Here is a 13694-nt window from a genome sequence, read left to right on the forward strand (position 1 = left end):
AGAAATAGGGCCCAGAGGGGCAAGGTAGGAGATGGAGAAGCACTTCCCGTTGGGACGGTTTGTTTAGGAGACCTCTTGTTCATCAGACTGGCCAGACTACCTGCTGTGTGCGCCAAGTGAAATGTCCATTTGAGCTTGGGTTGGGAAATGGAAGAGAACTGCTCATTTTTCCTGGAGAGAGACCTCAAAAAAATCGAGGGCTGTCCTTAAGTCAGTAAACCTGGAACCGCAGATCCTTCAGCTTTTGACCCGATTGCATGCTCTCTCTCCTTCTCACTTCCCAAGTCCAAAACCTTATGTACAAATGGCAAGGAAACATGCAAGAGAGAGAGGGAGAGGAGGGCCAAGACAGCAAAAAGGGGGACTTCTCCAGCATCCCCTTAACCCAAGGCGGACCCAGTTCTCAAGACAGCCACACTTACACTGAAGGGCCATGGGACTCCCCAAGATTTCTCCTATTTGGGTTTGTTCCCTTTTCCTCACCCTGCCCTGCCTCTAGCGCCCCACGCTGATGTTACATGTCTTGCAGCTCGGATCCTTTTTGGCATCGGCTGTCGACAGGCTCATCAGCTGATGACCACTGATCTCCCCCAGGACTCCCAGGCTGAGGTCAACTGGCTCCGTATAAATGATCTCCAGGATGACATCCTGGGCGTGACGGTAGATGAGCTCGCCGTCCTCCACGCTGCAGGTCAGGAACTTGTTGCTGGAAATGTCCAACTGGGGCAGTCGCTCCCGGCAAAAGTGGTCACCGGCGGAGCCTTTCGGTGCCAGCACCAGAATGACGTAATGGTAGGCAGTGTACATGCAGTAGAAATCCGCAAAGTAAAGGTTGGTGTTGGGGCCAAAAAGGCGCTGGGCGGGCGCTTGGAAACGATAGCGGCCGTAAGGGGAGTCTTGGGGAGCCTGGCCGGTGTTGAACTCGGTATTACAGCTGAAAAAGATGCCGTGGAGCATGCCACTGGTGGGTGAGCCGTGGCTGCCACTGTTGTCCTTCAAGTATGGCTTCATGACGTTTCCACAGTGCATTCTGGCCAGAAGGGAGATGCAGATCGTTAGGAAAAGGACGAGGTTAGGATTCAGGCCAACCTTACATTTGGGAGGAAACCAAATTGGTATTAGGGTAGGCCGCAGGGATGGGGAACCTTGGCTCTTTTATGACTTGTGGACTTCAACTCCCAGAATATGCTGGCTCAGAAATTCTGGGAGTTGAAGTCCACAAGTCATAAAAGAGCCAAGGTTCCCCATCCCTGGGATAGGGTGTTTAGGCCTTCATTGCTATATTTCCATCCAGGCCTTCCATGTTCAGGAAGTGAAAACTAGAGAATGTTCATTCAACAGTGGCTGAGAGCAGGTTAGGTGACTCAAGGATCCTCCATTTTCCTAGCTCAGGGAGGGGAAATCAGCATTAGCACGCTAATTAAAGAATTAAGGTTTAAATTTAGAAAGACCCTATCTCAGCTACGTAGCTTGCTAGGTAACTCTCAGCCAGGTATAGCCTACCTTTGCTGCAAGAATAAACAGGTAGCAACAGCATTTTGAAGCTGTCCAAACACTACTACAACGCTCATATCCGGAACTTTTACCTGGGCAAATTAGTTTATTGTAGGGCAAAAGCTTTTTGAACTAAAGCGCTAAATTACAGAATGCATCCAAAATCCAGGTCCCGTGACTCCTTAGAATTGAGATTTGGGCAAATTTTATAACACATTTTATAATATAAAAGTTATAAACATTTTGTAACACAATGTGAAATGTCATAAAACGTTTCCTGCGGTCAACTGCTGATCTTTGACTGGGCTCAATAAGGGCAACTTGCAAGGCAAATATATCTCTGAACATCACCCTCAATTTTTAAGACTTTTTCAAGTACATGAGAAACTCTGCCGCTGTTGAAAACATTGAGGAATTTGGTAAGGAAATATCTCTGAAATGATGACCCAAGGGGAGCGAGAGTTGTCTAGTTATGTCTTAAGTCTTGGAGGAAGGATAAATTAAGTTAAATGTTGTGTAGTGTTTATGAGAGCTCATGTTATGTGCTGGTTCTAAGTTTTAAGCTAGGAGCAGGAAAGGATAAATACGCTCTCTGAAGTTCAAAAGAACATCTGCAGAAAGTGATGTGAAGCAACAGAAGCATGGGAAGGGGCAAATGAGATGAATTCTCTTAATTCATTGGAAGGACAGGCTAACATGTAGCGTCTATGAATCAGTATGGGAACAATGAAGAATGTGACTGTATTCTCACTTCTCATGGAAAATTTGAAACAAGCTCTAATTGAAAAGATAAGACACTGTTGGTAAATTTGAAAAAAATGGATGGGTGGGTGGATGGATGGATGGATGGGTGAACAGATGGACAGATGGATGGATGGATATGAAAAAAATGAATGTTATAATTAGCGTTTTCATAATGAGGTTTTCTTCTTCCACTCCAAGCTTTGACAGATCAGAAGATTACAACCTGGGGTGGTGTTCTCAACCTTGGCATCATTCAGAGATGAGGACTTCAATTCCCAGAATTCCCCAGCCATTCCCCATGGCTGGAGAATTCTGGGAGTTGAAGTCCACACTCCTGAAAGATGAAAGATGCCAAATGCTAGATCTCAATACTACAAAAATGGCAACTGAAAGCTTCTAGGCCAAATTGAACTCTTGGAGTGAAGTCACTTCTCTTCATCTCCACCTCCCAGCCAAGTTTTTAATCATCCCTATCAGGAGGGGAAGAATTTGGATGAAGACGACAAGAGATTAGCAAACGGGAAGATGTCATTGTCACTGAACACCCCCCCTCCACCCACCCACCCACCCACACACACCCACACACTCCTTGGTTGTCCCATGATTCACAGATTTTGGGGCTTTGCAAACGCTTACCTGACATACTGGAAATACTCTTTAGTGTGATTCCGATAGAAAACAGTGAACCGCAGCATCCGCCCTGAGGTGAGCTCAGCTTTCTCTTGCAGTTGAGCCAGATGTTCTTTAGCATAGTCTGCAAGGAACATTCAGAGGTTCAGACATTTTAAAGCAGGTTTTTTTTTCATGCGACACCTCCGTGGCAAATTTCTCTTTCCCCCACCCCCCATTCTACACGTCGCCTTCTCATTGCACCTTTTTGGCCTCAGGCAGGTTTCTCCTGCCTCCCTGTCACTTCTCCCTTCGTCTTCCTACACAGCCAGGCTTGCTGCATGGCAAAATCTGGATTTACCACTGTTCAGCACCCCTCAGCCTGTTCCAATTCCCATCAGCTTGGAGCCTGTCTTCCAGCCAGCTTGACCGAGTGGTTTTTCTCTCCTCGATGGCTTGACTTTGAAAACTTCCCACAGTTGCGTATGTGGCGTGCTTTTGCACGCGGCAAGGGCATTCCAACGTCGATTGCACGAGTACTTAAAAAGGCAGAGCGCCCGTTGGCAGATAAATGGCGAGAAGTAATAATAATAATAAGTTGGAAGGGACCTTGGAGGTCATCTAGTCCAACCCCCAGCTCAGGCAGGAAACCTTATACCATTTCAGACAAATGAGTGTCCAGTCTCTTCTTAAAAATGTCCAGTGTTGGAGCATTCACCACCTCTGGAGGCAGGTTGTTCCACTGGTTAATTGTTCGAACTGTCAGGAAGTTTCTCCTTAGTTCCAGGTCGCTCTCTGTGCCAAGGAATGAATGAAGAGGTTGGACGGCCCCTTGTTTGGAATGTTATAGGGTCTCCTGCTTAAGCAGAACGTTGGACTAGAAGACCTCCAAGGTCTTTTCCCATTTGGGGGGGGGGGAACATGTAAGAAAGTTAGAAGCATCCGGATTCAAATACGCATATCGATTTGGAGGATTTTAAAGATGAATATACAATTTTTTTGTGGGACTGGTAGACAAACAGTTGGGAAAAAGTCATGGAACTTTATTTTTGCATATAACTGCAGAAGGATTATTGTACGCCCCAGGATGGAAAGATTTGGCACTAACCACTATGGAGGAATGCTTGCTGAGGATGATGGAACTTGCCGAGGTGGCTCAGTTGACTTCTTTGATCAGGCAAAAGATAATATCTAACTTTGTTGTTGACCGGAAAGCCCTTATAGACTTTTTTGCACAAAACAGAAAAAAAATGAATTTATGGTTTTGATGATCTGACAGGATAGATTACAGAAAATAGAATAATGCTGCAACCCTAAAGTTAGAGGTGAATTTATGATTGTACTTATAACTGCCCTCGTAGAAGCCATGGTGGTGCAGTGACTAGGATGCAGTATTGCAGGCTAACTCTGCCCACAGCCTGGAGTTCGATCCTCACAGGTTTCAGGTTGACTCAGCTTTCCATCCTTCCAAGATTGGTAAAATGGGGACCCAGATTTTTGGAGGCCATATATGGACATTGTAAACTGCCCAGACAGTGCTGTAAAGCTCTAAGGTAAAAAGGTAAAGGTTCCCCCGCACATGCATGCTAGTTGTTTCCAACTCTAGGGGCCGGTGCTCATCTCCGTTTCAAAGCCGAAGAGCCAGCGTTTGTCCGAGGACGTCTCCGTGGTCATGTGGCCGGCATGACTAGACGCCAAAGGCGCACGGAACGCTGTTACCTTCCCACCGTAGTGGTCCCTATTTTTCTACTTGCATTTTTACGTGCTTTCGAACTGCTAGGTTGGCAGAAGCTGGGACGAGTAACAGGCGCTCACTCTGTTACGCGGCACTCAGGATTTGACCCGCCAAACTGCCAACCTTCTGATTGACAAGCTCAGCGTCCTAACCCACTGAGCCACCGCGTCCGTTGTAAAGCTCTAAGGGGCAGTATATAAGTCTAAGTCCTATTCCTATTGCTGTAAAGAAAATCAGAAGCTAGTTCTTTGTATCTTTCTTTCTAGTCTTCTTTTACTGTTTTTCCTTTCTTGCACATTTAGCTTTCTCTTTGATTCGTTTCTTTTTTCTTTGTCTTACTTTATATTAGTAGGCATTCATTTTTATCTTCCTTTTAAAAAAGGTTTATTGAAAATTATTTTTAAAAAGAGAAAACAGTGATGGTTTTAAACTGGGATGAATGATAGCCTTTATTTTTTGCTAAGATAGTTGATAGGGAAATAGGGGTGATGGGTGGGGCAGAGAAATTCAATCTTGCAGCCCTTTCTCTGCCCAAAAGCCACTGTAAAACCAAACCAAGTTCTCCATGGCTCCATTAAGAGACCTAAGCCAGAGGGGAAGGGGTGAAGGAAGCTAAGTCAACGGGGAAGCAACGCAAAACCCTCAAGATGCTGTGCAAGGTCGCCTCATACATTTAATGTTAGTCCTTGAATTAAATACAAATTCTTTTAGAATACAGACTTGTTGATATTGCACCAATTATTTCATAGCTTTTGCATTCACTGGCCTTAACACCAGAAGACGGAGCAAGCTGATTTCAATTGAGTAGGGAACAGCATTCTGTGTGCCTGGTTAAAAGTTCACTAGCAAAAGGCAGGGATTCCTTTTAAAAATAGGTAGGAAAAGACCCTCAACAATTCAAGACAGGTCATGGAACTTATCAGAGGGTGACAGGGTGGTCTGTGTCCAGCGCCCAGGAAATCGGGAGATTCAGGCAGTTCAAGTGAGTATGGTCATCTGCCACAGTATGGGATTGTGGATGGTTTCATTGGAACACCTTACAGTGGTTTGTCTTGATCGGGTAGAATGCTTTTGCCGCTCAACATGATGCGGGAAACCTACTGGGTAGGCATGGAAATCTCCTTTCATATTGCCCCTTTCTCTTGCCCACTCACCTCCTGTGCAGAATTCGACAGTCTCACTCCATCCAGAGACAAGGTACTCTCCATCACTTTGCTTCACAGCTGTCTGCACTGCCACGCTGTACTCTGTCCTGGGACTCAGAAACCAGTGACCCCTCACCGTCATTGGCAGGGCCACTGCCTTAGCTACCAGCTTGGTAGGGACATCCTGCACAGAGAAAAGAGCCAAGCTTTGTCAGGAAGCCAACTGAGCTTTGCGGCACCAACACTTGTTAGAACATCATCAGATCATTGACAGCGAAAGGGAAGAGGTTCTAAAGAAACCATACATGGATATCTATGAAGCCACAATGACATCACAAGTGTCATGATACCATCACATTGTGACCAGAATGAAATAACTCGCATCATGTGTAGTTGTACAATTGTACAATCTGGCATTCAGTTGCTCCCTCTTTGTCAGGAGCCCATACATGAAGGTCAGGTCCACACATGAAGATCCAATTAAACTGATTTATTGCTACTCTTGCCTATGCACAGGAATATTTTCAATTCATGGTTAGCACCTGCTTCCAGGCGAGATTTAAGGTGCTGGTACTTACCTTTAAAGCCCTACATGGCTTAGGCCCAGGATATTTGCAGGACCGTCTGCTACCGGGGACGACTTCCCATCGCCCAGTGCGCTCACACACAGAGGGCCTCCTCAGGGTGCCGTTGGCCAGACAATGTTGGCTGGCGACCCCCAGGGGGAGGGCCTTCTCTGTGGGAGCACCAGCCCTTTGGAACCAACTCCCCCTTGAGCTTCGGATGGCCCCGGACCTCCGGTCCTTTCGCCGCGACCTCAAAACTTTTTTCTTCCATCAGGCTGACCTGGATTGATGATGGGTTTTTAAATATGTTTTAATTTTTAATTTTTTAACTGTGTAGTTAATTTATTTTGGGGCTGTTATTTAATTCTTTTTTAATTTTTGTATTGTTGTTTTTTATTGTTGTTAGCCGCCCTGAGTCCTTCCGGAGATAGGGCGGCATATAAGTCCCAAAAATAAATAAATAAATAAATAAATAAATAAATAAATAAATAAATAAATAAATAAATAAATAAATAAATAAATAAATAAATAAATAAATAAATAAATAAATAAGGGTCAACATAGTTTAATGGAGATTGGATTTAGTCTACTTGTGGCTATGTAGGGATTCCAGGCTGATCCCTCTTTTAACTCCACCCCCAGGTTCTGTCACTTCTTCTCTTCACTCTTTACTCCAAGCAGATGTCTGTGGAAATAAAGCACCTTAGAAGGATATTGGAATGGATGAAATTAGAAGTAAGGTGAAATTGGGAGAAGAGCACCAAACATTAAAAAGGCTGTGCTCAACCTTTGGGACTGTGAAACCAAAGGAAGCTTGCACTATTTTGATTTCAATTCTAGATTGTCCATAATGGAATCATTCCATTTCCTAAGATATGATCCTTTCCCTATCTGCTTCTCTCTCAAGAAAACTCGGCACGATGCAGTTGGCCATTTTTAGAGCATTCCAAAATACGTTATTTGGAGCAATTAATGCAGGACTTTGGCTAGACCTGATGGGTCTCCTCAGCATCCTGTAGGACAGTATCTCAAAGGTGCTTTTTTTCTTCAAAGGGTAACTGGGCTGTTTTTTCTTGAGGAAGAAGAAGGAAACATTTTGTTTGCTTCTCATCCAAGAAGCTTCATCAGTTCTTCTGGCGGGGAGACAGAAGGATAGGTTCTGATAGGATGAGGGGGGAGGATCTTTTTTTTTTAATCCCATTTATATCCCGCCCTTCTCCGAAGACTCAGGGCGGCTTACAATCTAAAGCACAAATCAATGTGCTTAGCAATAGCCTTCATTCTATGTATATGCCTGCTTATTAGGGCTTTCGGCCCCATCTCAAGCAGCATTATTACAAAGTCAGCTTAAATGCCCCCAACAATCTGGGTCCTCATTTTACCTACCTCGGAAGTATGGAAGGCTGAGTCAACCTTGATTGCATTTCTTTCTACAAAGTCATCTGGTCATTAGCTCTCTGAGAGATGTTGAAGCCACTTGGGGGTTCATCTGTGCCCTCAGGGTCACCTGAATCAGTGTGCAATTGGTTGCAGAATCTTCTCGGAACTACTGAAAGGACTGTGTTGTAAGACTGGAGATAGGTGGTGTCTTATTCCTCCTCTTTTGAGGGAAGATTTTAACATAGATGGGTCTCTGAATCTATCTATATTTTGGGCGGGGGGAAAATCCCTCTTTTGAAGAAAAAAGCACCTTTGAGAGAGCTATGACCTGGATGGCTGATAATCTCCACAGCTGACAGGATGGTATTTATCAACCTTGGCAATTTTATGATGGGTGGACTTCAACTGCTATAATTCCCCAGCCACACATCTTAAAGTTGTGAAGATTGAGAAAACATGCCATGGGAACTGACAGTGTCACCTAAAATAGCAATTTTTCAACCTCTTGTGGTTTACATCCCCTCTGTCACTTTGCTGAGTGACCTGGATCTGATGATACAAACAAAAGGCCCACTTTCCCCAAGGATACCTATTTGCTAATAGGCATTCTGTGATGATTACAATTTGCTATAATATCTACCTATATAAAGTTTCATCACTTACTTTATGCCCCCTCCCCTAGACCACAGAAGATATTGGCTTGACAGAGTGAGCAAAACTATCCGCAAAAGACTCCTGCGAGTTCCTTGGACTGCAAGGCGATCAAACCGGTCAGTCCTAGAGGAGATCAACCTTGACTGCTCTTTAGAAGGCCAGATCCTGAAGCGGAAACTCAGATACTTTGGCCACCTAATGAGAAGGAAGGACTCACTGGAGAAGAGCCTAATGCTGGGAAAGGTTGAGGGCAAGAGAAGAAGGGGACGACAGAGAATAAGGTGGCTGGATGGAGTCACTGAAGCAGGAGGCATGAGCTTAAAGGGACTCCAGAAGATGGTGGAGGACAGGAAGGCCTGGAGGAACATTGTCCATGGGGTCGCGATGGGTCGGACACAACTTCACAACTAACAACAACAATCCTCAAAAACTCCGTCCCTTGCCTCTAGGGGCTGTGCATTAGGTGAGAGTGAACAATGCCTTATCTTTCAAAGAAACTCATCCTCCTTATAAATTTCAGGAGCTTGCATATATTCATGCAATCGCTGCCTTAAGCCATCTTTATATCCACGCAATTGATTAAAGAGCACTTGGAAACTGGTTGAAGAGAATGTCCAGAAAAGCATCTCTTCTTATTAATTCAGATGCCATTTTGAGGAATGTTCACCTAAATGGTAGTGATCTTGGTGGCTCCTAGAGAAATTGATACAATTAAATGCAAACGTCTGACTCTGGAACCAGTTGGCATTGCATTCTATGGGCAATGCACCGGGATGACTTCGATGCGTAAGTGCAAATCAACATCTGAATTACTGCAGATCATGGCTTCAAAGAGTCTATTTTAGAAAGAATTTTAAGTAGGAACTCTTGGTTACTACAAAAAAAAAACCACGAGATCCAAAATGTTATGAAAAAGGATCCAGTGAGTTTGTGCAAACTGTCCAAATATATTTTCTATTCTAGAATTTGAGATCCTGTTGTATACTCAGTGCATAAACATTGTTTTAGGGACCCAACCAGGTTTCCTATTTTATTTTACTCCATTCTTACATTTCCCCCAACGTGAAAAATAAACGTTCAGATACTGGAAAAAGTAAGTTCTCCCACTCTGTTTTATGGCTAACTTTGACTTCTATCTTATGTTTGCTTTCAAGGTTGACTCAGCCTTCCATCCTTCCGAGGTAGGTAAAATGAGGACCCAGATTGTTGGGGGCAATTAAGCTGACTTTGTAATAATGCCGCTTGGGGGGTGTATGAAAGCCCTAATAAGCAGGCATATACATAGAATGAAGGCTACTGCTAAGCTTGTAAGCCGCCCTGAGTCTTCGGAGAAGGGGGGGATATAAATGGAAATAAAATAAATAAATAAAAAGTATGCCTTTGCAAATATTTAAGCAGCTTTTACCAACATGCCATACCTTTCCATTACTTTTTTGCTTGCAGACAAATTGATCCATTTTTAAAAAAAAAAACCTTCCATGTGAAGTATCCATCAGTCAGGGGTGTTGCAAAAGGTTAGTCATGCTAATGATACTTAAAAATTAGTAGGTTGAAAGTGTATCCCATTTAGTAAGAGGCTGACTCATAAGCCAAGCTCCATTACATTCAGTTCAATCTAAGCACTGAAATGTTTAAATCAGTCTCTTAGATTTCTCTGAAAGCAAAGTTTGCTTTTAAGGTGATATAGGCATGGGACATAACATACGTTGTCGTGAAATCCTCCTTTTTTGGGTGAGTCAGAAAGAAAAACATCCTGGTTAGGTTGGTCTTCCTGAAAACACTGCATTAGTATTGTATCCTTTTAGTAAATGATTTTAACAGCTTAAGCGTCTTCAATCATCTTCTCTAATCTGGCAACTACTGCTACTGCAATTCTCAGTAAGATACACATCTAAGGGAACCAAATAAATTAGATATTGCTGTCCTACATTCAAAAAAATGTGTATAGTTCTTTGGTAGTGCAGATATTTAACTAAAAAAAAAAGTTTTCCAAACTATTTTGGAGCTGCGCTGTTTGATCTGCACTAGTCCCTTCTTCACTGCGCTGATGAAACTGCCTCTCTCATATGGTGCAAAACCAGATAGTCCTCAACTTACGACCACAACTGAGCCCAAAATTAATGTTGTTAAGTGAGAAACTTCCTAAGGGAGTTTTGACCCATTTTATGACTTTTCTTGCCATATTTGTGAAGCGAATCACTGCAGTTATTAAGTCGGTGGTATTGTTGTGAAGTGAATCTGGCTTGCCCATTGACTTTGCTTGTCAGAAGGTCACAAAAGGAGATCACGGGACCCCGGGACACTGCAGCCGTCATACATGTGAGACAGCTGCCAAGCATCTGAATTTGGTCACGTGACCACGGGAATGCTGGAAAGGTCGTAAGTGTGAAAAATGGTCATACGTCACTTTTTTCCAGTGCCGTTGTAACTTTGAACGGCCACTACATGAACTGTTGTAATTCGAGGACTACCTGAAGAATATTATTGTTTTTGTTTGAGAATTGTTGGCAGGGTGTTTTGTCTGACTTACTCTCAGACTGAAAGCAGCTGTGAAATTAAAAATATTGGAGGCTCACCATACTCATTAAGTGAACTTTGTGACCGCAGAGCAAAGCAATATTTATGGCCGTCAGTTATTTTTCGTGAATAAGGTAACATGTTCTTATAAAATAATGGAAATATTTTTTATGGTGTTAACTTGTCCACATCCTACTTACCACCCTGACCCCAGTTTGAATTAGGTTAAAAAAATAAGCGATAAGGTCATGTTTTACTGTAGCAATTAGAAGATGTCATGAATGTTTTGATATCATGTGAGTGATATATACAGTGATTTATTAAAATCATTACTTCTCAAATGCCTCCCCCCAAATTCTTACTGATGCGTGATTTAATTCTCACCTCTTCCCAAGATCTATCCTGAATCACATAAATTCTGCTGAAGAGGTAAACCTCTACGGTTTAAATATATATCCATAGGAAGGGGAAAAAAATTCCTACTTATAGTTAACTACGGTATCAAAGGGAAAGGTTCACCTTAGACTCCTTCAAAATGTACCATTTTGGGAGCGTGTACGTGTAGCGTGTGCATTTAGGCATACAGATGCACATACCAAGTGCAGGTTGATCGCTTCAGGAAAAAAGTAGCCTCTGCTAGGATTTGTGTTGTTGTTTTTTAAAAAACAAACTTTTCTGAAGTGGGTGGGCTGATCAAACACGAGAGAGAGAACACTTGAGGGAACATTGCTTTTAAGAGAGAGCAAGGCCACATCCAACAGGTTTTAATATTCCTCCGCAGTGCAGTATTGTTTCCATGGCAACAGCATTACAAAGAAGGAGCCCAGGAGAGAGAGAGAAAAAAAAAGCAGAGGAAAGCATCTAACTGCAGGGAGGGAAAAAAATAGTTAAATGCGAAGTAGCATTTCCATAGCAACTGGCTCCGCTAAGAAGCATCAAAATTAGTGACTCCATCTCAGAGAGAGAAGAGGTGAGCAAAAAGTTTCTTCTACAGTTGTTCACAACGATGCTATTTTGCTGGGCAAATTTGGCTGGGGACAGCCGCATTTCGAAATTGCTTTCAGAGGAAGTCCTCAACTTAACCATCACAATTAGGACCAGAATGCCCACTGCGAAACAAGGCGGCTGTAAAGCGACCAATTTAAAGACCGTTTTGTCAATGACTGGAAAACAAATTCCTTGCAGTTGTTAAGTGAATTACACAGTTGTTAAGCAAAGATAGCTTCCCCCTCTTGACTTTGCTTGTCAGAAGCCAGCTGGGAAAGTCACAAATGCTAATCACCTGATCCTGGATTTTGATCACGTGACCACGGGGATGCTGAAACAGTCATACATGTGAGAACCGGTCGTAAATCACTTTTTTTTAGTGCCTTTGTAAGCAGAAACAGTTACTAAATGAAGTTGAGGGCTATCTGTATCATGTGTGTGTGTGTATATATATGTGTATATATATGTGTATATATATGTGTATGTGTATGTGCGTGTGTGTGTATATATACATTCAGAATCAGCCAACTTCAGTCAGTGAAAGGAATTTTAATTCCTTTTATGCATGAGACCAATCGAGGTGAGAGATCTGAGAATTCCTAAATGATGTACAACTGTAATTCCTAGCATCCTAGGCTCTGGGAAATGTAGTTCAATTGAAGGATTGGTTCTTATCATTCCTGAAAGAACCGTTCTGGAAATCAGATACAGACTTGACCATGAGAAGGAGATTTCAAGCACAATTTTTCTAATATGTCAAAGTTTAGCAGATCTTGTTTTTCTCTCCCCCTGGGTTTTCTGTTAATGGTTGCTGTTAATGGTCGAGAGAACATCATGAACTACAAATATTTTTTTATCAGATTTATTTTCAAGCAACCTGTACAATACAAATGTGGCATTCCAATTGCCATTAGCTCTAATGACAAGAAAATTCCATCTCATAAGTCTCTGGTTTAGAAACTACAATTCCCATAGTTCCCTGGGCTGAAAGAATCGCTAATAACCATGTTAAGGTCATAGTAAAAAATGCCCATGGAGGCTTCCAAGGAAGAATTAGGTTATATTGTTCACTCTTCATCCAAATACTAGTCAGATGGTTAGGGGTACATTTTAAAGCCTTTTCAGAACCGTTAAGCACTTAAATCACAGCAATAAATAAACTTTTAGCATCCCAAGAGTGGCCATGCTGGTTAGATATGAAACCTGGTTAGATATGGGACTCTGGAGGAAAAGCTTGCATGCATGCAGGGCTGAAAATGCAACAACTACAGTTTTAGGAAGAATGAGGGCAGCTTTGTCCACCAGAGTTGCAGTTCAACATGGACCAAGTTGGAAGGCTCCCAACCGCCGAGGGCTGCTTCTAAGAAGGACTTGCACCAACATGATCCAACAGGAGTAAAAAAAATAGTTGTGAAGCAAAGGAGTGATCAAGGAGATGCCATAACAATTTCTGCCCTACTCAGCATGCCCTCATTTATCACTCTAGTGGCTTACCCGATGTTTGAACTTGTTGGAACTTTTATTTTCCTTCTTGTTCAGATCGATGAAGTAGTGGGTAACCCTATCCATGTCTCCAACATCCATGGACCAAGAAATTCGGAAGGAGTCACAGGTGATATTGTTGATCTCGATGCTGTGCGGGGTGGACAGCAGCTCCATGATCCGACCAATTTGGCTCCTACAGTTGTGACAGTGAAGAGAGGGTTATCCAGAAGGCTAGGTTTATAGCAACCTGTCAGGCCTAGCCCCAAGCAAGACATAGAACAATCCAGCCAGCTCAGTTCTTTCTTTAACCTAGAACCGAGAAGAAATGAAGTTCGAAAGCACGTAAAAAATGCAAGTAGAAAAATAGGGACCACTACG

General features: G+C 42.9%; 1 protein-coding gene across 1 annotated transcript; it reads right to left on the minus strand.

Moving 5' to 3' along the window:
- Positions 1-495: 495 nt before the first annotated feature.
- PHYHIP (phytanoyl-CoA 2-hydroxylase interacting protein) lies at positions 496-13493 on the minus strand (the record flags this gene model as incomplete). The annotated part of the gene is made up of 4 exons (XM_081333602.1): positions 13326-13493; positions 5737-5911; positions 2875-2992; positions 496-1030 (listed from the first exon to the last, which is right to left on the minus strand). Exons 1-4 carry the CDS (start codon positions 13488-13490, stop codon positions 496-498), a joined length of 993 nt encoding a protein of 330 aa, XP_081189728.1. The 5' UTR covers positions 13491-13493.
- Positions 13494-13694: the final 201 nt, after the last annotated feature.

This window comes from Vipera berus (genome assembly GCF_964194415.1).
Source record: "Vipera berus genome assembly, chromosome: 8".
Classification (NCBI taxonomy): Eukaryota; Metazoa; Chordata; class Lepidosauria; order Squamata; family Viperidae; genus Vipera; species Vipera berus.